The following is a 27,927-nucleotide window of genomic DNA, read 5'->3' as shown; positions in this document are numbered from 1 at the left end:
CAACCAGTCTTGGACTGGTTACTTAATTACTTTAAATTACATTTCTTCATCTATAAAATGAGGATAAAAATTGGTTTCCTCAGGGGAAAGAAAAAAAAGGTTTATTCTAATGGTCAGTTTGAAATAAATGAACAGAGTAAGAGTATTAAATGATTATGAGCGGAAAGGTGATAAGCTCACCTGGGAAGGATGCAATGTAATACCGTAAATATAAAACTATCATTTGTTTTTCAAGGGTGGATCTTGAGAAATTAAATTATTAGGTTTAGAAAAGGAGGAAATTACATACTAGATAGTAACTACCACTCCTTTTCTACTTTCAAAATGTTTCCAGCTTCTATACTCAGGCATTTTTTCAAGTGCCAAGTCTTTGTAACAGAATTTTCCTTTTTTTTTTTTTTTAATAGGAAGAAATTCCCAGTTACTACGGAGGCTGAGGCAGGAGAATTGCTTGAATCCCGGTGGAGGTTGCAGTGAGCCGAGATTGCACCATTGCATTACAGCCTGGGTGACAGAGCAAGACTCCGTCTCAATAAATAAATAAATAAATAAATAAATAAATAAATAAATAAATAAATAAGATACTATTGTGTTTTCTGAATATTTGTTTTGAATCCTTCTTCTGATCTGTTACATTCCAGGCACACTCTCTGGAGCACAAGGGCAAGGAGCAGAATTGATGTCAACACACAAATAACGGTCCAACAAAGACAGTCAGTTGGTTTCATACCTTCAATAGGTTTCGGTACAAAATGTGATGAGGGCTTGGTTTTCTTCACTCTGTTCCCCTTCATAATTTGACCTTCTTTATTGAGTCCCAGAAACCAAGCTCGGCCTGATTCTTGCTGGCGGTACAGTGTGGAAGAATAGATCACATAGTAGTTTTCAAACACAGATTCCTTAAATTTGCATTCTGGAGTGAAAACATCCTGTAGGAAAAAAAAAAAAGACACAAAAAAGAGGAATGATTTAAAGGTGAATCAGCAAACGCTGAAATCCAATAAGCTTGAAATCCATGTCCTCTGTTAAGAACAAATGAAAGGCAATGACACATAGTTTCTATTATCCTTTGGTTATAAAGATTCATCATACAAAATAAAAAAACATGATTTCCTTTCTAGCCAACCTTTACCCCAGTGATAACAATTTGCTCAGGCTTGAAGCTAGGTGAAAATCATTCAGGACTGTGGCCAAGTCTGCGCTCTGATCCTAGCAATATGTTTTGTAAACTAAAGTCATTGGCCATTCCTCATTTACTCGCCCTTAACATGTAAATAAGGAACTAAAATTTATCCTGGAAATCAAAATCAAATATAACCACAGCAAACACAGGCACACAAGGTGCTTTTGAAGAGACTATTCTGTATATACAAAAACATATTACATAGCCACAGCTTGGTCAGTAAAATCACCACTTTTCCTAATGTCAGTAACTTCCTCTTTAATTTCCTTAAAACATTTTTTTCCTTAGTAATCAAAATCTCAGATAAAAAGCCCAGGAATAAGTAATAGAAAAAAATTACTATTATATTGAAGAAAATTACTAACAGTAATTCCTATTACTATTGATCTCAGTGAAACACAGAATGAGAGTTTTAGTCTCAGAAGAAACCGTAAGATCCTGTACTTCAACTCCAACATTTGGTAAGTGAGAAAACCAAAAGGTTATATGATTAATTCAAATATACATTTACAAAACTACTGAGTCAATGCCAGAGCTCACATTTATTGCTTCATAATCACCGCCTCTCAGGCTCACCTTTTCTGCCTGAGTCTTGTTTAGTGACTTATGATGAGATTTAAAAATCAATACAATAAAATCATATCCTAACATGTCACATGAACAAAATCTATTTTGTGGAAGGAAGAAATTTCTCCCCTTCTGAGATAAGCAGAAGAAACACAAATGCTATTGCATCTTCTTCAGCTGAATTAAACAAGAGTCCTACATGTCAGACATATTCACCATAGTCATCATCTTCCTCTCCATGTACTGGAAGAATTTCAATGTGAGACCCCCATGATTTAATGCAAGCAAATGTGAAATTAAGTTATTAATGAATAGAGGAATAGGGTTGGTTGAAACCATGTCCTTATAGGTGATACTCCCATGCTAATCTCTTTATTTGTAGAGAGTGCTCTCTCTCTTCTTTTTTTTTTCTTTTTCTTTTTGTAAGAGATGGGGTCTTGCTATGTTGCCTAGGCTGGCCTCAAACTCCTGGGCCCAGAAGATCCTCCCACATCAGCCTCCCAAGTAGCAGGAACTACAGGTGTGTACACTGCACCCAGCTTATTTTTGAATAGTTCTAACATTACAGATTAAGAAAAATGAGACTAAGAAAACTGGAGTAGGCTGGGGTGCAGTAGCTTACCTCTGTAATGCCAGCACTTTGGGAGGCTGAGGTAGGCAGATCATTTGAGGTCAGGAGTTCGAGACTAGCCTGGCCAACATGGTGAAACCCCATCTCTACTAAAAATGCAAAAATTAGCCGGGTGTGATGGCGGATGCCTATATTTCCAGCTACTCAGGATGCTGAGGTGGGAGGATGACTTGAACAGGGGAGGTGGATGTTGCAGTGAACAGAGATTACACTCCACACTCCAGCTTGGGTGACAGAACGAAATTTATCCAATCCCCACTCCCCCCAAAAAAAGTCCAAGAAAACACTCCCCAGAGAAAATTGGAGTAGAAAGGTGATTGTAGATACTAAAATAATAAGAGTAGCAATAAATTAATACTATGTTTATATTAATACTGAAATGTGATTTCTTAGAGTACTTTCAGTTTTAAGTAAGTGAACTACCAGCTTAAGAATCAAAGAAACAAATGACCATGAGATACTACTTCACATCCACTGTAATGGCTATAATTTAAAAATGGACATTGTAAAGTGTTTGTGAGGATGTGGAAAAGCTGCAGCTCACATACATTGCTGGTGGAAATGTAAAATGACGCAGAAGCTGTGGAGAATAGGTTGGCAGTGCCTCAAAAGGTGAAACACACAGTTGCCACACAATCCAACAATTCTACTTGTAGGTCTAGTTCTAAGAGTAATGAAAACATGTCTGCACAAAAACTTGTGCACAAATGTTCATAGTAACATTATTCATAATGTGGAAACAACCCAAACATCTATCAAGTGATGAACGCATAAATATAGTGTGATAGTTCTGCAGAATGCAATTGTAATATCATTCAATTATAGAGGAGAATGAAATGCTGATTTATGTGGCAACAAGGATGAACCTCATACACATTATGTTAAGGGCCAGGAGCCAGACACAAAAGGCCACATGTTGTATGATTCCATTTATATGAAATGTCCAGAATAAGCAAATCCAGAGATAGTGAGTAGAGTAGTGAGTATCAATGGTTGGGGAAGGAGGTGAGATGGATATACGGGTGGAGTGACTGTTTGTTGGAGGGATGAAATGTTCTGGAATTAGATACTGGTGATGTTTGCAAAACTTTTTGAATGTACCAAAAACCACTAAAGCATGCATAAACTTTAAAAATGTAAATTACATGGCATTCAACTGATATCTCAAATAAAAGAAAATCAGATAAACAAGGTGACTAAAGAAAGTGAGGGAAGGAACGAAACTATTGCACATTCCTTGCCTGGCAGCACAGGGCTACATGATAACCCATGGGAAGGAAAACCAGCTCTTTTAAGGCCTTGGCTCAATATTGCCAGGATAGAGTTTAATCACTGCCAAGTAAAATGGATAAAACTAATTCAGATTCAATTTAGGTGATAATATTAAGTTCTGGTTTTCTTCTAGGACTAATAAAGTATTATTAAAATGCTTAAATTTAGGTACAGATTTAGGTTCATTTTCTTTTAAAAACAAACTAAAGTAATCCCAAAGCTTTTTTTTTTTTTCCTAGATCTAGTCCAATACTAACAAACATAGTATTAACCCTAGATGCTATGCTAAGGAACTCTGGAAAGTTCAAGAAATACATTCTATGTGTGAGATTTCAGACTTTATAAAGAAGTTAGGGAATAAATAATTCCTGTTTCGTGTAAGTACATATCGTCATATATGTAGATAGTGATAAAACCTTCTTATGAACGTACATCACAGAAACATGTACATTTGAAGATAGATACAAAGCTGCTTAGTGCTGCTTAGTGACAGTACAATTTGGCGCCTTTATTTAACAAGGTAATGAAAGTTCATGATAGTGAAATATTTGTCCCCAGTGTCACAGGAAGTTAGAGGCAGATCCAGACCCTGTGTTGAACAGCGGGCTCCTCGCTGCTGGTTCAGTACTTCTTCCAGTGCCACACATTGCTTTCCTACTGCATAGGCAGTCCTGCTTTCGACTCCAAGCTTGATTTGAGCAAGCCTTAGTCATTATTATAGAAACCATATCAGTGATGTATAATTACTACATTGTCATTTATACATGAGAAAAACAACACTCTCATTTAATAAATAATGACTCTTAGGTTTGTTTCATACTCGTTTAAAAGTCCCTCCCGGAACAGTAAAAGTCAGAGATACTGCGCAGGAGCTGGAGTCCTAGGGTCCTGAACCAGGAACAGCATTAGGTAGGAACTGGGCTTTGGACTACTACATTGACAAACGGGGGATTTCTTACACAGCATCCAGGTCCTAATCAGCAATGAAAAGCCAAGTGGAGTTTTCCATTCAGTATAATTCCAACAGGGCTATGCAGTCAGAATCTGAAAATGAGGCAGCTATTAATACCTGACCCGGGCAAGACATTTCTGGGTGGAAACATGGCAGAAGTTTGCTGCAGGCACTTGTGTGGACACAGCCAGGCTCCCCTACAAACTGGAAGGGAAACCTTAATGACACTGAACCAGCTTGGATAGTCATTCTAAGTAGAACCTTCATAATATATGTGCAGTTCCAATTTCAATATGGAGTTGGGCATCAAATAATTTACATTATATTTGCTATTATACCTCTTTTTTTTTGTAATAAGAAATCAAAGCCCTACACGTGGAGTAAAAAAACAATCAGGGTTTTCCTTCTGGCTCCACACATATTAGCTGTGGATTTTAGGTAAGTGATTACAACTCTCTGGATTTCACATTTTCAACCGTACATTGAGTTATTTTAAGGAAAAGCATGCATATGGATGCGTATTATAAACGTTTAGAATTTTAAAACCTCCAACTCATCATTATTGAGTTTTCAGGTAGCAGGAAAAATACAATGAATTCTATAACAAGGCACTCAATTCTGCTTTTGTCACACATGTTTATATCCGATCCAACATCCAGGACCTGTGCCATAGGAGTAGCTAAGGCAGGTTACAAATATGTAGACATTTAAAAAATAATCTAAAGCTTTTGGCAAAGACTTAGCAATCAGATATATTCAGAAGGGTTTCTGTGGTTATAGAATGTGTGTTCAGATTGACAAAAAATCTAATGTATAATGGAAACAGGCAGGCTTGGGGTCAAAGGTGATAAAATCCTAAGCCACTTTGGTTCAGTGCATATAATAGAATTCTTTCTATTATATGCACTGAATCAAATTATATGCACGTGATGGGATAGAACTGATTGACAGTACTGACTCAATCCCTTTACCTGGATGAACTTGGGCATGCTATTGAATTTTGTTAGAAATCTCTTTTTCTATTACATTAAACTGGGAGCAATAATTCTCACATTAAAAATGTGTTGAAGATTAAGTAAAATGACTGATCATATACTGAGTAAATGATCAGTATAATAAGGAGGATTTTGTTTCTTTTGTAAGAATAACCAGTAGTCATGTTGCATCTCATGAGTGTTTCTTCTTCCTATAGTCTTGAGCCCTCAATTCAATGTAGGCATCAGAGCAAACTTATAGAAATCTGTTGAATTAGAAACACCCCCATGTTCTATTCTATATCATATGTATAGACATGTGAAATGATGGGTCTATTTTTCAAAATTATTATTTCAAAATCTGTCCATTCTTCAACTTACACTGACTTTGACTTCAGCAGAAAATGAATATTTTGATAGTGTTCTCAAATTATTTTTGAGTGCTCCCTCTTTTAGCAGCATTTGCAGAACTGAGTTTTTGTTCTGTCATGGTATCAAGCCAATATTTGACCAATTCTTGTTCACATTCCAAACACCTGTCCACCCTAGCCTTGCCTCAAAAGTTAAAATCTCCAACTCATTTTAATCCAGATGATGAATGAACGCTGGAACCCTATGTAAGCCCAACATGGATCACTCAGGACCCCTTCTAATCTCTCCCCATCCCATGGGATTCCAACCTACTCTCCCTTGAATTCTCCCTGACCCCAACTTCATAGTTTCATACTCTACCTTGATTCCTCTTCAACGCTGAATTTCTTCCTGTTTCTTCTCCCACCACTTAGACAACTGAAATCCTACAGTTTCTGGCTTCTTAGGGTCTGCCACTGCCCAGGAAAAGTCCTTTCCTCTCTAGCTAGCCTCTAACTATGTCATCTTTGGCCTTTCCCACTCCCCCATCTGAATGGAATTCCCCTTAAGATATAAACATAATGAAGGATAAATAGACAGAAACTTAGAGATTTGAATGAATATATGGATAAAATGCTATATCTTTTCAGGTTTGACTCCCACTGTCAACATTGTTTTCATCAAACGCTAATTCCTTGCAATGCCCCCACTTCCTAACCCTCAAGCTGTGCTCTGCTCAAGCTGTGCTCTGCTCAAGCTGTTCTCTCTATTTCTCTATCAAAGGGAGACATAATAGGTGCTCTTTCAAGTCTCTTTGGGTTACAGCAAACTTTCCTTCCTTTTGCTTCTCATAGTATGTGATATGTCTTTTAGTATTTAATGTGTTCTGTCTTGAAGCATGATGGTTTTTCTTGCTTCTATAGTAGACAATGTGAGCTTTGGTTCATAGGGACATAATCCTCTTCAATGCTTTTTATGAAACCAAGCAATTCAGCACCCAGTTTATCCTTGTTTAAATAAATATGGCAATAATTTAAGTCAGGGAAAGAGCAAAGATTACGTGATGGGATAGAACTGATTGACAGTACTGACTCAGTCCCTTTACCTGGATGAACTTGGGCATGCTATTGAATTTTGTTAGAAATCTCTTTTTCTATTGCATTAAACTGGGAGCAATAACTCTCACATTAAAAATGTGTTGAAGATTAAGTAAAATGACAAACATTGTTTCCCAAAATCTTTGTCCTTCTTTCAATATCAAGTTTTTCCTACTTGATGATATATGGCAATTTTAATAACAAATAACAACCATTCACTTATAGGTTGCAAGCAGATTTTGTTCAAGATGAAAATATAACATTGTGGGTCACATAACTTATTCAAGAAAAAAATATTTTCCATTCTGTCTCCAACTAACACGTTCCCCTTCTTATTTTCCATTCCAGACCATGATATTATACAATGCTTATGCTTACATGTTTGGTTTACTAATATTGATTGTAAAACTGCCTAAGTTAAAAGTAACCACTTACAAGGTCCTACAGAATAATTATATCAAGACATCAAATGAAGAGAATAGGAAAAAAGAATCATCCAGGACACATGGAGAAATAAACAGTAAATATTTTCTGGAAAATCATTTGGATTATCTAAATTTCTGATTTGTCATTCACTGACAATTTTCTACTTGACCTTTAGCACGCCAGTTAACCTCTCTGAGCCTCAACTTCCTCCCTTGTACACTGAAGATACGTTTACTATCCAGACTCAGGGTCTTGTAATGATCAAATTATTTAACAGATATGAAAGCTCTTTGATAACTACAGAGGTCTATAAAATTATTTGAGATTATTTCTTTTCACAGACAACTATGATATTGTAACTTTAAAGGCTTCTACATTTTAGTATGACATCTGCTCAGAATAAATTTCTTGAAAGGTAAAGAATGTTATGTGATTCACTTACAACCGCTTTTGCTCCCAAGAGCTTTCCTTGCCAAATGCATGCTTTCCAGCTCAAGTAGGAATACAGCAGTTGGTAGCACGGTATAGTTAATATAATTACATGATACCATAACCATAACTCATCTTCACTCTGCTCTTTGCGGATCCCCATTTCCTCCTTACTGCTCTGGCGGAGATAACCCACGGGTGAATGTACAGCCAATGAATGAACGCTCATTGTACTTAGCCACTGGTCTCCTTGCTCTTGCTGAAACACAATAAGCATGTCCCATTTCAAATCGTTCACAATCAATATTCGTTGTTCTTGAAAATGTCTTCAGTAACCTATTAACATGGTTGGTCTCTTATTTCATTCAGGTTACTGCTTAAATGTAACTACCTCAGAGAAAGCTTCCTTGACTACCTTACATAATTTAGCACTTGAGTCACTTTCTAACCCTTTACCTTGCTTTTGTTTTCCTTCGTGACTTGACCCTTTCTGGCATTATACCACGTATGAATTTGTTTAAGCTTCTTGAAGGTAGCCACCATGATTGCTATGTTTTCTTCATATTCTCAACAGTTGTGCGAATTAACAAAAGAATCGACTCCAAGAAAATAATTTGGTGAAAATACATAATAAAATCTGAATTTTTTTACTCCTATATATCTCTAAGTTGTGATCCAATGGGAAAGTCCTCTTTCTTTCTTAGGCTCTCAGTTTCTCTAAACATAAAAAAGAAATGCCAAATTATGCAATCTCAAATGTCACTTTTGTCTTACTTTATAGCTATATCATTCATATTAAATAATTTATTAAAATTAAAGAGACTATATAAAATATTGTTTCTTCGAAAATAGAGCTTTCCCTACCAAAGAAATGGTGGTAATATATTATTATTTAAAAAGCAAACAAAGAAAAATTAATCAGAGAAATAGACTTTGCTATTGTATTAGTAATTATGACTAATGATTCTCCATATGGTATGTAGAAATTATTGAATTTTCAAGCATATGCCAGATTAAAAAAGGCCTCTGATTTTGGTTCTATCCTTTCCAATTAAAACCCCAAATCTAGGCCGGGCGCGGTGGCTCAAGCCTGTAATCCCAGCACTTTGGGAGGCCGAGACGGGCGGATCACGAGGTCAGGAGATCAAGACCATCCTGGCTAACACGGTGAAACCCCGTCTCTACTAAAAAATACAAAAAAACTAGCCGGGCGAGGTGGCAGGCGCCTGTAGTCCCAGCTACTCGGGAGGCTGAGGCAGGAGAATGGTGTAAACTCGGGCGGCGGAGCTTGCAGTGAGCTGAGATCCGGCCACTGCACTCCAGCTTGGGCGACAGAGCGAGACTCCGTCTCAAAAAAAAAAAAAAAAAAACTCCAAATCTAAACTCTTTTTTTTTTTCTTTCCCAGACGGAGTCTCGCTTTGTCGCCCAGGCTGGAGCGCAGTGGTGTGATCTCGGCTCACTGCAATCTCCACCTCCCTGATTCAAGCAATTCCCCTGCCTCAGCCTACTGAGTAGCTGAGATTACAGGTGCAGGCCACCATGCCTGGCTAATTTTTTTGTATTTTCAGTAGAGACAGGGTTTCACCATGTTGGCCAGACTGGTCTCTAACTCCTGACCTCAGGCAATCCGCCTGCCTTGGCCTCCCAAAGTGCTGGGATGACAGGCGTGAGTCACTGTGCCAGCCCTAAACTCTTTTCAGTGTATATAACGACCTTCTCTGTTTGCTGTGCAACCTTGTGGATTTGGTTTTGTATAAGAAAGGAATCAAAAACAACTGGGGATTCTTCCAACACAATTTACATCCAACAACTCCAGAGACAGAGTCTCTTTGGTTAATATCACTGGATATTTGGCTGTGAAGCTTCTGATTTGCTAACTTCATTAATGGCCTTTAGATGGACAGAACTTGAAAGTCCTTCCTATGTTAGCTGCTACTTTGTTAACTCTGTTGTCAGACATAATGATATTAAATCAAGCAAGAGAACTATTGTTTTCCATCCTGACAAGAGGCAAAGAAAATGGCAAATTACATTATCTCAAATGAATTTTTTTGAAAAAAAAAAAAAAATTGGGATTGCTTTGACTAGAACAAGTCTAATTTTATAACTTAAAAAAAAAAAACAAAACAGCTCTGCAGATACAGAAACCTTTGTCTATACACTTTTGAAATAATTTTTACTGGAAAACTACTGAGCTGATTCCTCTAAAAATAAAGGTTCTTTGTTAACACATTCTTTGCAACATCTGACAAGGAAACAAGGTAAATTTATGCCATCATAAAATAATGCGACCTGTGATGTACTGGAAATGTAATGTGGGAGGTAGATAGACACAAATATTCAAACCCTTGATTTTTGACCTTGAGCAAGTTACTTCATTTCTCTGAAACTCAGTTTTACATCTGTAAGCTAAGGTTAATTATATCATCACTGTAAGGTAGATTTTTTTTTTTTTTTTTTTTTGAGACAGTTTTGCTCTGTCACCCAGGCTGGAGTGCAGCAGCACAATCTCTGCTCACTGCAACCTCCACCTCACCTCCCGGGTTCAAGTGATTTTCATGCCTCAGCCTCCCAAGTAGCTTGGATTACAGGTGTGCGCCACCCCACCGGGCTAATTTTTGTATTTTCAGTAGAGATTTTAGAAGAGACAGGGTTTCACTATATTGTCCAGGTTGTTCTTGAACTCCTGACCTCAAGGGATCTGCCTGCTTTGGCCTCCCAGAGTGCTGGGATTACAAGCATGAGCCATTGCATCCGGCCGGGTTGGGATTATTAGACTAGACAATGAAGGTGTGTCAAGCATACGGTACCTGACTTATAACTCACTCTCCTTACTCCTGGTTACAATTTCAGGGGATAACTGATATCACAAATGAGGACGCAGTAGTCTGAGCAGCAGGCAGAGAAAAGTCACTGTATTTGTGGATCCACAAAATGTGTCATGAGGATCTCTTACCTGTGACAGGTAATCAAGATTATCTTGCTTAAGGCTCAATTAGGCCATCTATATATAGAGAACACACAGATATCAGATCACTTTTCTTTCTCTGGTAGAGGAATTTGGTGCCATCAGTTGGAGATAAGGGATGTGGCAATTTCAGGTTCTCATCACCTCCTAATGAGGCATTATACTACAATACCATTGGACTCAGCCTCTAGCCAGAAGACTGTAAGTATAGAAGTGAGGCGGGAGAAAGCCAGTGGGTGAGGGGGTGTATTATGTTACAATTCACTGTTATCATCAAAATAATTTCCAGGACCTTCAATGTTCTGAAGGTGATGTATCTAGAGCAGATATTGGAGGGCAGCACAGTTCTCCATTGAAAATACCTTTGGTTCTTACCAAGTGAGCATGTGCACAATACAGAACCATGTGTCCCACTATGATTGAACTTGGAAATCATGACAAGATATGTGCTTCTAGTGTCTCAGCCTCTGTCTTCCTTTGCTGGGATAAAAATGAAAGTGGGGATGTTGTCTAATGCACACATTTCAATTTAAACATTCTTCTACTTTTTGGAAAGTCACATTTCATACACTAAAAGGTACGAGAAATTATCAACTAAGGCTAAAAAATGTATTTTTTACATGAGATTGCCTAATTTTTAAAACTTCTGTGTCAACTCCTATGAAGTCAAACTAACTGGTATCAAACTTAACTTCCTGATGTAAGCAATGATAACACTGGACAAGGCATATGAGGTAACAGTTTCCAGGCACTTGTCAGCTGGAACTGTGGGTGTTTGATCTTTGAGAGAAGGCAGATACACAGGAGGTAAGTACCATGTATTTGCTTAGCTCTGTGTTGGTCTTCTTGCATTCTTCAAGGGACACTTTCGAACTCTGAAGTGGGCAGGTGAAGCTGAAGGACAGCGCTGTGCCTTTGTGAGGTTGAGGAGGCAGAAACGGGAGTTCGAGATTCCTAAGGTGACTTGAATTTGTGGAGCAAGGTGCCAGTGAAAAGGGGCTGGATGGAATGAGGGGCAGGAGACTGTACGGAGATCTCCTGAGGATCCTGGGTTTACAGAGACAAAAGCACACGCTCAGGATGAGACTCTTCAAGGCCCAGCAAAGAATGGCGGCTCCAGGATTGAGAGCTGAATGGACACGGCTGTGGCTGTGCAGGGCTAGGATATGATAAACTTCCAGGCAAGTCAGAAAGCAGAGGCCTCACTAAGCAAAGATGGCATTCAATGAAGACCTCAGAAAGGCCACAGGTTCAGGTTAATGACCACACCCTAAGTGAGCATGTCCTCATCCCCCAGACTAAAGACAGAACCAAAACAGTCAAGACAAGACCTACACACAGACAGACAGACAGACAGACAGACACACACACACACACACACCCCACACAGCATGACAAGAGCAAGAGGATTTATTAGTTATTAATCTAAATGCCACAACAAAACACACACCCGTATTAGCAGATAATGTAATACATTCTACAATGTATCGTATAAATGTCTAACATATCACAAAACATGGATGCAAGCAGCACAATGTAACTCATGTTCAATTATGCAGACAGTAGAAAAGATCACAAGGTGGCCTAGATGTTAAAATTAAGAGAAGTAATTTTTTTCTTTTTTTTGACACAGGGTTTCACTCCTGCTGCCCAGACTGGAGTGCAGTAGCAGGATCACTGCTCGCTGCAACCTCCACTGCCCCGGCTCAAGCAATTCTTCTGCCTCAGCCTCGTGAGTAGCTGGGACTACAGGCGTGCACCACCACACCCTGCCAATTTTTGTATTTTTAGTAGAGACGGTGTTTTGCCATGTTTCCCGGGCTGGTTTCGAACTCCTGGGCTCAAGTGATCCACCTGCCTCAGCCTCCCAAAGTGCTGGGATTACAGACATGATCAACCATGCTCAGCCAGCAGATGAGAACAGCTACTATAAACATGTTCTAGGCAAAATATATCTCAATGAAAAAAAAAAGAACATTATGAATAAACAATAAATATCAGCAGAACAAATATAAATGATTTTTAAAACCCAATAAAAATTTAAGAACTGAAAGACGGCCAGGCGCGGTGGCTCAAGCCTGTAATTCCAGCACTTTGGGAGGCCCAGGCGGGCAGATCACGAGGTCAGGAGATCGAGACCATCCTGGCTAACATGGTGAAACCCCGTCTCTACTAAAAAATACAAAAAAACTAGCCGGGCGAGGTGGCGGGCGCCTGTAGTCCCAGCTACTCGGGAGGCTGAGGCAGGAGGATGGCATAAACCTGGGAGGCAGAGCTTGCCATGAGCCGAGATCCGGCCACTGCACTCCAGCCTGGGCGACAGAGCGAGACTCCGTCTCAAAAGAAAAAAAAAAACAAAAACAAACCGAAAGGAACCATATTTGAGGGAAAATGTTACTGGATATAATTAACGATAGGCTGAATACTGGCACATATAAACAAATAGGTATTTGCGTGTATTATGTATGATTGGAAAATGTCTTGAAGCTTACACAAGCTGGCAATAGTGTTGGCTCCTGGGAAGGGATTTGGATGGCTGGGGAGCAGAGATATAAGAAATAGATTTTGTTTTTCTACATGTATTATTATTTCAAGTAATGAATTTAGGGGAAAAACTCTGGGTCAAGTACAATTAATGTACTAGTTAAATGTAGACTACAGACCTCCAATTACTAATAGAGTTTTATTTCAAATCTTATAAAACACAGATTCTGAAGTGCAAATGTACTTACCCAGGCTCACACAACAAAGATGACTTATAAGGATATACCATAAGTTTTCCTAATCCCATATAAAAGAATGGCCCCTTCCTCTGAAAAATTACTGAAGGAAGAAAATCAATGAAGAACGTATTAAATAGGTAATCTCAAAATGGACTCGTCCAGTGAAGGAGGGAATGAGAATAAATATGTTTACTTACCCCATCGTCTATGTCCTGCTTAGACCACCAGAACTGCCTCGGCCCTCAGTACAGGGGAGGTATATTAAAGCAAACAAACTCATCATTCTTTGAATTCTACTTACTTCATTTTTCAGTATTTTCATGATTTGGATCAATCCCAACATCCAGTGGGCCCTGAAATTTCTCCTCCAACACTACCTGATTTTCTAATCAAAGCTGGAATGAAGGATGTAGGCTCTCCAGAAAAGGATGACATTTCACCTACGAATATGCAGTAAAGGGCTTTCGTTGGGGGTCTTATGTCCCCGTCATGACATAAAATTATGCCTACGGCCATGGAGAAGAAACAACTCCAGAATTTGTTTGTATTACTTGCTTGCTCATTGGGTTTAAATTATACGTTGATCTAAACATAGACTTCCTGCAGGTGATTACAATGCTCAGTGACTGAAACATTTCTCAGTGAAGAGCGACTGTAATGGTCAATGAAGGAGAAAGGTGGACTGGGGTGCACCATGTGGTGCAAGATGGTTGAGACATTGATGTCAGTAGGGCAGACACCCCAAATCCTTTTTATGGATCTGGAGAGCATGTAAGATTCTTTTTAAGCAAAGCAAAGAAGCCCCAACAACATGAAGACACCCAGCAGACAGCAGGCTGAGACCTGACATCATATCCCTCGCGGAGCTGGAAACGCACACCTCACAGGTATTTTCTGCTCAGGCTCAATCAAGCCTGCATGGACTGTCACCCCAGCCACGTTCATTTCAACAGCCTCAAGAGTCATCTGCTAGACAAACAGTTCTGATGGCACTGAAAGGCCGGAGCTGTGATTTTTAAAACATATCTTTGCTGCAATGTTCTTGCCGTGATGATGTGTCCTCAGAATGAGAATTCAAAGTTAACACTTTCACCACCAAAGAAGAGTGTAAAGAGAGAGGCCTGTTCACTTTATGCTTTATTTCTAAAGTCCCAGGAATATTATTTACCTGTATCATGTTTTGGATATACTACCATTTGGACAAAGAGATCACAAGTACACTTGTTTAATTTCATAAAAGGTACTAAAAAGAAGTTCATAAGCTCTGTCCTTATCGTGATCATAGAATCCTTGAAATCTAGAATTGCAAATATGTAGTTTGACTCTTCACTTTACAGATGAAAAAAGCAAGGCTGAGCAGGGGGAGGAATTAACCCGATCAGGACCATGGAGCTAAATAACAGCAGAATAAAGATTAGAACCTGGTCTCCAGTCCAGGGATCTGCCCTCTCTTTGCCACGGTGGGTGCTTTGCTTACGATTTATGCACTTTCATAGATTAAGAATGACTAGGTAAAATAGACTTTTATAATCCAGGCATGGTGGCTCACGCCTGTAATGCCAGCACTTTGTGAGGCCGAGGCGGGCGGATCAATTGACCCCAGGAGTTTGAGACCAGCCTGGGCAACATGGCAAAACCGTGTCTCTACAAAAACATACAAAAATTACCCAGGCATGGTGACAGGTGTCTGTAGTCACAGCTACTCAGGAGACTGAGGTGGGAGGATAGCTTGGGCCTGGAAGGCAGAGGTTACAGTAAGCCAAGATTTTGCCACTGTATGCCAGCCTGAGCAACAGAGTGAGATGCTGTCCCCAAAAATAAAATAGGCTTTTACTTTTAATTCAGCATATTTTCCATTAATTAAATGACTGGCCAATGTGCTTCAGTTAATGTAATAGCTGTTTTCACTATGCTTACCTATTAGAGTGAATTCTCTGCTTTTAGACATTTTGGCTGCAGGTAGGAAGTAATTTGCTCTTGATTCCATAAAGCAGACATTAGTGATATAAGAGGTGGCAAAGGGCAAAAAGGAGTGATTCTTTTTTATAGGAACAGGATAAAACCAGAGTAAGCTTGACTGATGGTCTTAATTAGAGATGGTGAATGGAGAAAATACTGTACTTTTCAAAGTAGAATTGCCATTTGTGGGCAAAGGAAACAATGGGTGAAAGGTCAGGAGAAGGCCAATCCAACTCTGAAACTCAATAGCCCTACTCCTACCTCATGATCCTACTGACGTACATTTTGAGTTCAATTTGTTTGTGATTCAGAACTTAGGATTCGATCCTAGAGTAATTTTCTCTAGCAAGCTGAAAGTTGGCAAGTCTCTTCCTCAAAGCATCTTTGCAGACCCTACAAAAATGGTAGACAAATGAAATCGTTCTCCAAACATGTGTTTTATCTACCTACCTATTTTCCCATTTACAGTGTTGGATTACAAATCCATAAAAAGAAGAATTCAGATATATGTGGATACTTTACATTTTCTATCTTTACCATCAGGTTACTAAATCACCTCATATATGTGCATCCATCTTATTAGGATACTTGATATATATCTTATCATTTCTCACAGATTTCATTACGATTTATAGTTATTTCATTTGTTGTTACTACTGCTGTGCTTTCACCTGCGGCCAAGTCCTCCCACCTACATCTGCAAATCCGAATCTCTCCTGTTCTTAAAGATCTAGTTCAAATTCAACTCCCTTCACAAAATAGCCTCTGATCCTGTCATCTGAAGATTATCTCTTTCCCTTCTGACTCCCATCATAGCTATTTATCTGTGGCTATCTTAACATAATGATCACTTTGTAGTACATATCATGTGTATTTGCAACGATGACCTTACTACATAGAACTTATTTGAGACCCCGGCCTCCGTCTTATTTCTCACTGAAATAAGATACTTGCACAGTAGCTGGCATCTGACACCTAGTAGCTCTTCCACAACTGTTTGTAAATGAGTTCATGAATGGAGGAGTCTAGCCTGTTCCATGTCGGGAGTGGTTTGACGAAATAGCCTTTGTAATATCTTATGAAGCCTATTACAGATAGCTTCCAGCACTAGACTTTCTACGAATCAACATAGCTAACAAAATTCAGAACTTAACCCAACCACGAACATTTTCTTTTTTCTTTCGTGAAGTATTTTTTGAATTGAAAGTTAGAAGTTACAGCTAATAGGCTGGGCGTGGTGGTTCATGCCTGTAATGCCAGCACTTTGGGAGGCTGAGGCTGGTGGATCATGGAGTCAGGAGTTCAAGACCAGCCTGGCCAACATGGTGAAACCCCATCTCTACTAAAAATACAAAAATTAGTCAGACATGGTGGCAGGTGCCTGTAATCCCAGCGACTCAGGAGGCTGAGGCAGCGAATTGCTTGAACCCAGGTGCAGAGGTTGCAATGAGCCAAGATCGCACCACTGCATTCCAGCCTGGGCGACAGAGTGAGGCTCTGTCAAAAAAAAAAAAAAAAAAAACCACACACACAGAAGAAAAAAAAAAAGTTACAGCTAATAATAAACAGATCAGTAGTCTAAAAAAAACCATTTAATTTTTCAGAAAATATTCACTCATTGATGAAAGACAGAGGGAAAAAACATTAAAAAAATATAAACTGAAGCATACAATCTCAAGAAGCCTACAATATGAGAGAATAAACACAGGTATGATTCAACCTCCTCTTCACATTCTATGTTAGTTTACAAAAGATAGTGATTTTATGTTGGGTGTAAGAGATACTATTTTTTTTTCTTGAACTAAGAATCAATTGTGTAGAAATTCAAATATATGTTAACTTGATAAATGTCATTAACATGTATGAACCAAAGCAAACAAATGGCATTCTGGGACCTGGAGAATATAAGGAAAATGCTAATACTTCTTTTCTGATGTTAATACTTTGAGAATTACATGTGAATCATTTAAGAGTAAACCCATTGTTTTGATACATTCTAAAACGTCTGGGTTCCTGTTCGGTTCATGACTACATGGTGCCACCGACTTGCATAAAGCCTTAGACAATGCTGTCTGATAAATACTTAGTGACATGTACATGATTTACTCTTATCTATGTGGTTCTGCACATATTAAGATTACTAGAAAGAAGGCTATTTACTTCCTTTTTATAGACTCATTCTATTAAAGTTATTTTTCAGAAATATTGAATGAATAAACAATTTCTTCTTCAGATCATCAACTACAAAAACCATCAGTTCATTTTCTCTTAAATGTGTGTGTGTGTGTGTGTGTGCGCGCGCACGCGCGTACTGCTACTTTATTTGAAAGGAAAACAATTTTGATTCATTTCCTGTTTTGATTTTCATGCTCTTCTGCAAAAAATAAAGAACTGGGTTGGCAGTTTCAAGAACAATTGAAAAATCTATTGTTTAGTATGAGTCATGTCTCCTCTTGACCTTAAATTCTTTTACCTGCCTAAACTTCAGTTTTAAAGTCTGAGGTTCAATTGTTGATAAGCAGTTAGTTTTTGATTTTGGTTGCCCCTGAAATGTACCAACACACTTAAACATAGTCTGCTCTTTTCAGATATTTTGCAACTTGGCATTTTTTATTCTTTTCTCCTTAGTGGAAGTCTGTATTAGTACAGATGAAGCTGAAAGGAAGCTTGGAATTTTTCTAATCTGAATTTCATCATTTCTGAATTTCATCAGAAACCTCAATACTGTTTCTGTTCTCCTAACTTGAAGCCAAGTAGCAGAGGGGTCACAGCAGCTCATCAATTTAGCTTGTATTCAACATGAATAGAATCTCACCATTTTCCCTAATAGAGTCAGCATGCACATTTCTAGCATTCAATTTTGAAAAGCTGTATTTAAAACGACTGTGTGGGAGGGCAGAACAATATGTGAAGGAGATATGATGCTAGAGTCTACGAGTTTTAGTTTCTGACATATATAGTCTTTTTTTGAGCAAAGGCAAAATTTATATAGTATATCTTACAATTTATCATAAACAGGTCAGTAAAACCATAAGCATATTTTTGCCTGTATTCTCAACTTCCATATAAATTTTTAATGTAAAACAGCTATAAATGATCCAGTCAAGGTAGAAAGAGAAGGTTCATGTGAAGTTGACAAAATAGCATTTGCTATTTAATTACACAATAAACACTAAAATAATTATGTAATTCATGTAGTCGTTTAGCTAACACTTAAATTCTGTTCATGTTCTAACTGGCTAATGATGAAGAGATTAACAAACAGTTTTTGCAAAGAGTTTGCCATACTCTGAGGTATAAGATTAAGTGATAATGCTTCCTTCTTGAATAAGAATCAGAACCAAGGAGAGCTTCCTGGAAGAGGCTGCGTTTGATTGACCCTTGAAGAATGTGTAGGAACTTGGAAGAAAACAAAGAGAGGGAAAGGAAGGGAGAGAGAAAAATAAATAGAATAGATGGAAAGAAAAAAGAAAAAAAAGAAAACTAAGAAAGGAAAGTGAAGGAAGGTGAAGAAAGGAAAGAAAAAGGAAGGGAAGGGAGAGGGAAGAAAGAATAGTAAATTTTCCTCGACATGGAGGGGTCAGCTGTGGTTACAACATCACAGAAATAAATAGTAGCAGATCTGTGTATTAGGAAATGAGAACGGAAAGACAAGTGAGATTTAGAAAGTGGAGACATTCCTATTCTAGTCCCAGGAGTTTCAGAGATATTCCAGTGAAACAGAGTCAGGAAAGCTTCCTAAGGAGAAGAGTGGCCTCATGTATTTATTCATGTAACGTATTATTTTATTAATCCAAAAATCAATTTGTAATAGTCTAATAACTTTATAATCATGTGATTCCAGGAATGAAATCTAGAATTCAAAGAGGTACTAGTGAGACAGCCTGAATTAAAAGATGGTGCAATGGCAGGAATTCTAAGCCTAGGACCTCCATACTCTTTGCTCCATAAAACCCAGCACATTTCAAATAGTGTTATTCTGTCCTTTTTACAGGTTAACGGGGATGACAGATTGAAACTATGCACGTGTTTTTGTGTTTCAATTTTCAGGTTGCTTTCCTGAGGTGGCACTTAACCTCCAATTAGACAATGCCGCCACTAGGTGGCGCGGTGGTGACTTGGTTCTAAGAGGCTACAGTTGGGACCAAGAAAAGGAGGGTTATGGGTCCCATGATTCTTAGATCTATTTCATTTATTTCTTTCAAAAACTGCAGAGGGCAGTTGAGAAATAAGCTTCAGAGTAAGTTTTTAGAAACAACTAACTGTGCTATGTGATACCTGGATGACAATACATTTTCTGAGAAATACAATAAGACAAATGAAAACTCAGGGCTTTGATGCCAGACCCTGAGTTTCAGTTTTGCCTGTGCCATTTATTAGTTGAATGAAAAGCTGCAGCAAGTTCCTTCATTTCTATGAGGGTTGGACTCATTTAAAACTTGAATCATCATACTTATTTCACAAGTTTGTTACAAGACAAAGCCATGTGGTGCAACGTGCTTTGAAAAGAACATGGATAACCACCTAGATACGATTCACAAATATGCCTGATCTAATCCCAAGAGGTTTTTCAAGTTCACAACATTTCACATAGAAATGTAATCTCTAATTTCTTATGAAAAGTCTGGAGTTCAGGCAACACTTCATCTTCACTTCTCTAAGAATTAGCTGGAGTTACCTCACCCAGGCTCCCCTCGCTGCACATGAGTGTGCTAACACAGATTTAGGAGAAACTTGCCTGGGACTCTGGCACATCAATGTCAAAGAACTACTTGACTGTTTTCATGCCAGCCAGCAGCTTGTAGGCCTCCTGAGCCTCGGTTTCATGGTATCTCCAGTCCTGTTTAAGCCATCTAAAAGGGGCTTTTTTGATTTCCTTTGATATTGTTCTTTCTTCCTTTACTTCCCATACATGGAGGAATCCAGTGGAGAAAGAAAATATTAATTAGATAATCTCTAATGGAGTCAAAGCCTTTCCTGTGACATAGGCATGCTTTTCAGTTCCAAAACGACAGAGAAATTTGACCTCTCCAAACAGAAATTAGCTGGCGACTGAATGTATTTATCCGTTAGATTAAAAAATGTAAAGGTGACCCACCTCTCTCCTCCTTTTGCCCTCTGTTATAAACTAAATTGTGTCTTCTCTCACCCCAAAATTGTTATGTTGAAGCCCTATTCTCCCAATACTTCAGAGTGTGACTGTACTTGGAAATAGAACCTTTAGATTATGTGAAATGAGCTGTTAGAGTGGGCTCTTTCCAAGCTGACTAGTATCTTTATCAGAAAGGGAAATTTGGACACACACAGTAACACCAGATGTGGCGTGCACAGAGAACAGCCATGTGAAGAGGCAGCAAGATAGTCGCTATCTGGAAGCCACGGAGAGACGCCCGAGGGGAAACCAACCCTGCACTTTGATCTTGAACTTCCAAGGTCTCCGTAACCACGAGAAAATTAATTTCTGTTGTTTAAACCATTCCGCCTGTGGTACTCTGTTATGGCAGCCCTAGCAAACTAATATACCCAGCAAAGAGGATTCTGGCTTGGCTACCCAATCCCTCCCATTCCTCTTTCCTTTGAGCAGGATGTTTTAAGGACTTTTGTGTTTGACAGTCAGGAGCAAGGGAGGATGGTGGGGGGAAGACTATGTGAAACATAGAAGGTCAAGGAGGAATTTTCCATTTTTTAATGGATCAGGACAGATTGAAAAAAGCATGGAAACACCTAAGGTATGGTACATAGTTTATGAGAGCTAAGGAAAAGAATTTTTTTAAAGTCATAAGAAATATAAAAGATTTATTTTGAAATTATGTTGCATAGACTTTGCATTTTTATATAACTTCTCTAGGATCAAACACAGTGGTCAAAGCTTTACAGTTATTATACAGTAATACATCTTCCCATAACAACCACGCAAACAAAAACAACTTTTATAAATTGCAACTGGTGTGAAGTTTTGTTTCAAAAATTCCTTATGTGTCAAAAACTATTTTAAAGGGCAAGTGATTAATTCATTGAAAATATTTTAAAGCATCCACATTTTAGAAGAAAATTTAACGAATTCTTTAACAGAGCTACAATCTTCTTTTTACATAAACCAACTATACATTGATAATTAAAATCTGACAATCTCTAAGCCCAATACTCTTTTTGAGATATTCTTTATAAATCTCAATAGGTCAACATCTCCCCATGAAAAGAATCAGAATACAAATGGTGTGATAATGTTAGTGAAATGGTCTTTCAAATTACAAAGTATCATGTATGTGCAACAGATTACTATTTATGAGCCTTATCTGAAGAATGATGACTTCTTCACAAGAATATTCATTCTTTCTGTCAATTTCTTTAGGTTATCGTAAGAGTGAGCTGAAAAGAAAGCAATAATAGATCTTGTATAATTAGACAAGATATTGTAGTGACACCTCTGTAATTTTTCTTGAAGGTACATCTATCCCATCCATACTTTTAATTGGTGACTACCATGACATAATATGGACAAGTATTTTCATATGGAAAATAATGAAGTTCTACAAAACTATGAGGACAGTAGAAGGATCAGTTGATGGCCAGGGATCCCAGGGGGAAGTCAGGATGAATCCATGAAAAATAGAGGATTTTTAGGGCAGTGAAATTATTCTGTGGGATACTATAATGGCCGATACATGTCATTATACATTTGTCCACAGTCACAGAATGTAAAACACCAGGAGCGAACCCTAATGTAAACTACTGACTTTGGTTGATAATGGTATGTCAATGCAGGGTCATACATTGTAACTAATGTGCCACTAATGCGGAAGATGCTGAGAATGTGAAGGCAATGCATGTGTGTTTCAGGGAGTATATGGGATATCTTCGTTTTTTTCTCAATTTTTTCTGTAAGCCTAAAACTGCTCTAAAAATGGCCCTTAAAAAACTAATAACAAAGCCCTAAACAAATAGCAGGGATACAGAGAGACACACAGAGTAGGGGAAAGGTTTCCCAGAAAATAAGAGAATTACACTGAATAATTTTTAGGTTCATTGTATGTTTGTCACATAGGCATGGGATAACATCATGTGCCTTTAAATACACTGAGCATATAACAGTGGTAAGATCTGGTGCTCTGGCATAAACCTTCAGGACAAACTCTAGAGAAATCATTCTTCAACCTCATTGGATCCAAAAACTTGGACACGCTAAATGAAGATCTGTCATAATTAGAGCTGGAAGTCTTGCTCTCCTTTCACTTAATGGAGAAAGAATACAATTATTACTAGCTTCATACTTTTCTGACAAGTGGATCAAAATGGAACTATTTAGCTATTGATTACGGACTTTTTGGTAGAAAGGGAAATTGTCTTTCATTGTCTCTTACACTTACAAAAATTTATAAGTCTTTTATTTTATTCAAATTATTATATATTTACACATACTTTTCATAGAAGAAAATTTGTATTTTATTCAAATATGCATATATAATTATATATGATAAATATATCATATTATACATGATAAATACATAATTATATATGATAAATACATAATATAAATATATAATTATATGTTATATATAAATTATATATATACACACACAGCAGGGCAGGAAACAAGATAGATTTTCTCACTTGAAAGAGGTTTTTAACATAACTAGTAGTAACTTTTTTCTTCTCTCCACACTTTTGTTATGCATTCTTGCCCTGTGGAATCATAGAATCGCAGTATTTTCAAACTTAAAGGGGAAAACATTTGATTTTTGCAAAGAAATAGGTCCTGAGAGGGAAAATAAAAACTAAGTGTCTTTAATTTTATATTGTTGTGTTAAGTGCAGGTTCAACAGGTATTTATGAATACCTGCAGTTATTTTTTATTCGCATAATACATCAGTGCATACATAGTATAGTGTTGTATAAATAAAGCATTGAGATGTTTGTTATTTTAAATAAGAAGAATTTTGCATCATGAACTGTCAATTAAAATGAAATTAATGACAATAAATAATCATTTAAGCAGCAGTGTCAAGAATACTTTTAGCACCTACACTGAGTGAAATGTTGTTGCTGTAATTGTCCTTTTGGGAAGTAGGAAGAACATAGAGCAGGACAAGATACGATCCAGGTAGACCAGAAGTTGCGTTTCAATGGTCTGGGTTCTCAAGCTCACTTCTTTCAGAGACCAAAAAAAGTTTCATAAATGCCATGTGTATTCTTAAATATTCTAAATATTTTAATGATTCCTACGATATGGTTTGACTTACTTCCTGGTCTCGCTTGCCTTGCTCTAGATACGTTCTGGATTGTCAATGTTCCTGTTAAAATATGACTCCAATAAAGGAATGCCTACTTTAGACATAATCTGATCTGAGGTGACAAGCGAACAACTTCAACTCTTATGCCTTGGATATGATACTGCCACGATCACTCCATCACTGTCTTAGACTGCGACACTGGACTGCACAGAATACTCAGAAGGGTGCTCATTTTCTTCCACAGGTAATAAAAGACCCATTCCCCAGCAGTGATCCCAGTTTCTTTTCCTTTTAAGTAGGTTCTCATCAGTTTCCTTTATCAGCAGCACTAACATTATCATGATCTTATTTGACATTCTCTTACCAAGCATACCTCTTCTCTTGAAGATTCATGATAAGAGTTACCTGGGTTAAAATTGAGTATCATTTCCAGAACACACTCTATAGTCTCACCCTATGTCATCTTCCATTTTCAACACAGCTGGTCAATAACATCACTCTACCGATCTTGGAATGACTCCCCAATCCTTACTGAAACATTTTTAAATACTAGAAAGTGGCCACTGTCCTCTTTCCTTTTTAAAGATATTTTTATTCCGAATGTATTACAATTTGTATATGTGCCATCAGTGTGACTCTCAGGAATACTTCTGGCCTGTCCTATAAAGCGATTACAGTCAGCTCATCTTCGTGTACTTGAGTTTGACTCTGAATACATAGCTTTCTCAACTTCTCTTTCTACCAAATGTACATACAGGGCCAGCAGGGATGTGTAGTATGTAGAAAAAATAAGAGCAGCATTTTTCTAGCTAAAACAACATCACTTCTCCAACTCATACAACCCTGTATTTCTGATCCTAACATAATGTTCAAAAATAAATTGGAGAGGTTTTAAATGTAGGCACATATTTTATAAAATGCATAGCTTTCTATTACTTCAAGCAGCTGATTTATATAAAGCAGAAATCCATTCAAATAGGTCAGAAATTTGTAAAATGTATGACAAGAGATGTAGCTCAATATGCTTCTCTTGTGGTCTGCCCAAATTGTTAAAGCTTGTGCTTCGAAGTGTGCTCAGCCTCTCCGGCACACTGACCCAGAGATTAATATTTTCTCATCCAGTGCAAGGATAATGCAAGCCTCGGGGGACCAGGTGGTAACTAGAATCATTGAATCAGGCTGAGTGAGAGCTATGAAACTCTGGGGATTCTCGTTTCTCCACCTACAAAATGAAAATGTGGCTTAGAGTCTAATGGACGCTGATAATGCCATAGAGCTATACATTCACATTATTCTGGATGAAATTTTCATTCACAGCGCTGAACATCTGGGTATTTCCACATGGACTTATTTTCATACATTTAGATGTTTGACAACCTAAAAATAAAATAGTGTATACCTGTGGAATTGTTCTTTCTATCCATGACTATCATATGGATGGATACAGAGTGTGTCAAGTTTTTCCTGATGGGATACTCCAAGAAATGTATCTTTATGAACAGTCTAAAAACCAATATTATCTTTGAAATGGTGTCGAGCCTCTGTTCACTTTACCTAACTATAATGAGACGTTTTAAATGTATGCTTTTTTAGTAAGGGACTTGATCATTTTTATGACATATTTGTCAGATTTCTTACCAATAAAAAATTAAAATATAGTGCAACCAATACTAAATGTTAAGGTTTAATTAATTCATAGAGCAAGGATTTACAAGATACCTGCTTTGGGTCAGATATCGTGCAAAAGATTGCGGTAAAAGAAGGATGCTGACTGACTTTGTCCTCACATGGTTTACAGTTTAATGAAGAAAAGCACCTCCACCAAGCGTTCTGTCTCCCATTGTGATCTTGGAGCCAGAACTAGGATGCAGATTGACAGTCCCATACACAGCCAGGGGTCCCGCCAATTGTGGCCCACAATACCTCTTTCAACAAAGGCATCGTGAACACTCACGTTGAAGCGGGAACTAAACAAATTATTTTTTATATGCAATTTATCATTGGCCTTTTGTGTTATTTTTCATAAGGATTTTATTTCAACTGAAGTAGTTACCATTTAAACGATCAGAGAGAAAAGTCAGAGTCCATAATTTTTGTTACAAATGTTTATAATGACAGATACAATTATATGTCTTTATCATGTACAACACGATGTTTTGAAGTACAGTCATACACCTCACAACATTTAGGCCAAGAACAGACCACATGTGCAAGTGGTGGTCCCACAAGATTGTAACACTGCAGTTTTTACTGGACTTTTTCTATGTTTAGATACACAAACACTTACCATTATGTGACAATTGCATACATTATTCAATAAATGGACAGGTTTCACAATGTGTGTGTATACATATATGTATGTATGTGTATATACGTGTGTATATACATATATATATAAAATCTTTATATATACACACACGAACACACATTGTTAAATGGTTAAATATACCTAAGTAACAAATGTATACCTCACCTAGTTACCATTTTTGTGGTGAGAACACTTAACATCCACTTTGCATTTTTCAAGAGTACAATATGTCTTCATTAACTACAGTCACCATGCTATACAAGAGAGCTCGTGAACTTACTCCTCCCATCTAACTGTATTACCTATACTTTAAGGAACATCTCTTCATTCCCCCTTCCCCCGACCACCCCCGCCTTTGGCAACCACTATTCTATTCTCTAATTCTATGGGGTTAGAGTTTATAGATTCTGCACGAGTGAGATCACGTGGTATTTGTTTTTCTGTGTCTAGCTTATTTCACATAATATAATATCCTCCAGTTTCATCCATGATTTCAAAGAGATCTGCACTCCAATGTTTATTGCAGTGCTATTCACAATACTCAAGATAATGGAATCAACCTAAGTGTTCCCCAATGGACGGATGAAAAAAGAGTCCATTGATTTTAAAAGACACAAAAGAATGTTCCAAATATTACCTTAAAAATTGAGATTTAAAAAAATAATCTGGGTAAATAGCACATTTTTAAATTCCTCAGGCAAAGTTTTTAAATGGGAGTGTTAGAACACAACAAAATGTAACACTCTGAAATGTAAAAGATCATTACAAACAATAGAGAAGTGAAATGCCACTTTTCCTTTTTTAGCCAATACTTAGAGCTTATTAGATAAGAGTATTTGATGGGACAGTAGAGCTTTTTAATTGCTTGCAAGACAGAAAAAAAAAAAATCTCATCCATGCCATAAAGCTGTTTAGCAACATGTTTGGCTGCTAAGAATGTGAAATGTGGATAAAATTAATAACTAAAATATTCTAGGGTGTACATTTCTAACTTTTCTTCAAAAATAACACTCTAAATGTGAACCATCAAGGTAGACTTGACAGCATTTTATAGCATTCTTTCCACCATTTAAATCTATTTAGTTTTTGTGTGTGACAATTTGACAGTCTTGAGCATACAAACAAAGATACAGGGTAAAATTATAGATTCCGTTTTCAGAGACCATATTTGCAAAGACAAGTATTTTTTTTTAGCAAGAAATCAACTAGGCAGTAGTTAGAGAAAATAACTTAATATGACAGTGGACAGAAAACCAGTATCTATTTAATAGACCCTTAAGAACGAGATCAGTTATGAGATGCTTGGGGTTTCTGTTTTTGTTAGATAAGATGTGCAGTTACCAGAAATCTAAGGAAAGGTAACAGCCCCCTCAAAGATTTCCCTTAGAATTAATGATCTAAAAATAATAATGGATTACTGTTCCTGTTGATTGCTTAGATTTGGCCCACGACAATCTCTGCTTTGACAGTACATGTGCAATTTTCTATAAGTCTTTCTGGAACATCTTAGTATAAAAAAATGTATTTATAGTGATTTTTGTTTTAAATTCTGTATTCTTCTCAGTGCCTACATAAAACTCTATAGACAATTACTATGAACTTCAAGATCAGGCAACCAGTTTTAAACACTAGCCATGTGTCCTTCTGTACTAATTTTTAAAGATGTTTAATATTCAGTGTGAGGTTTATATATTGGGGATAAAACGAAGTCTGCATTATACGAAATTTAATTTTGAAGGTAACGACATTTGAACGGCAGTGTTACATTGTTTTATTTTCTTTCTTGTCTAGCTTTTATAAAATGATCTGGAGTAAGTACCATAAAGATCATAAGGACTTTATAAGTCCCTGCATT

The 27,927-nt window shown here is 37.4% G+C and overlaps 1 protein-coding gene across 4 annotated transcripts in view; it reads right to left on the bottom strand.

The window, feature by feature from the left end:
* FGF12 (fibroblast growth factor 12) overlaps positions 1–27,927 on the bottom strand; it is a 587,755-nt gene that overhangs the window by 20,496 nt on the left and 539,332 nt on the right. For all 4 annotated transcript variants that reach the window (XM_015132497.3, XM_077990640.1, XM_077990639.1 and 1 more), the window contains 1 exon segment: positions 731–929. In XM_015132497.3, the coding sequence (XP_014987983.2) occupies positions 731–929 (199 nt within the window).

This window comes from Macaca mulatta, chromosome 2, assembly GCF_049350105.2.
Source record: "Macaca mulatta isolate MMU2019108-1 chromosome 2, T2T-MMU8v2.0, whole genome shotgun sequence".
In the NCBI taxonomy this organism is placed as follows: Eukaryota; Metazoa; Chordata; class Mammalia; order Primates; family Cercopithecidae; genus Macaca; species Macaca mulatta.
This window is presented reverse-complemented; position numbering and strand designations above follow the sequence as displayed.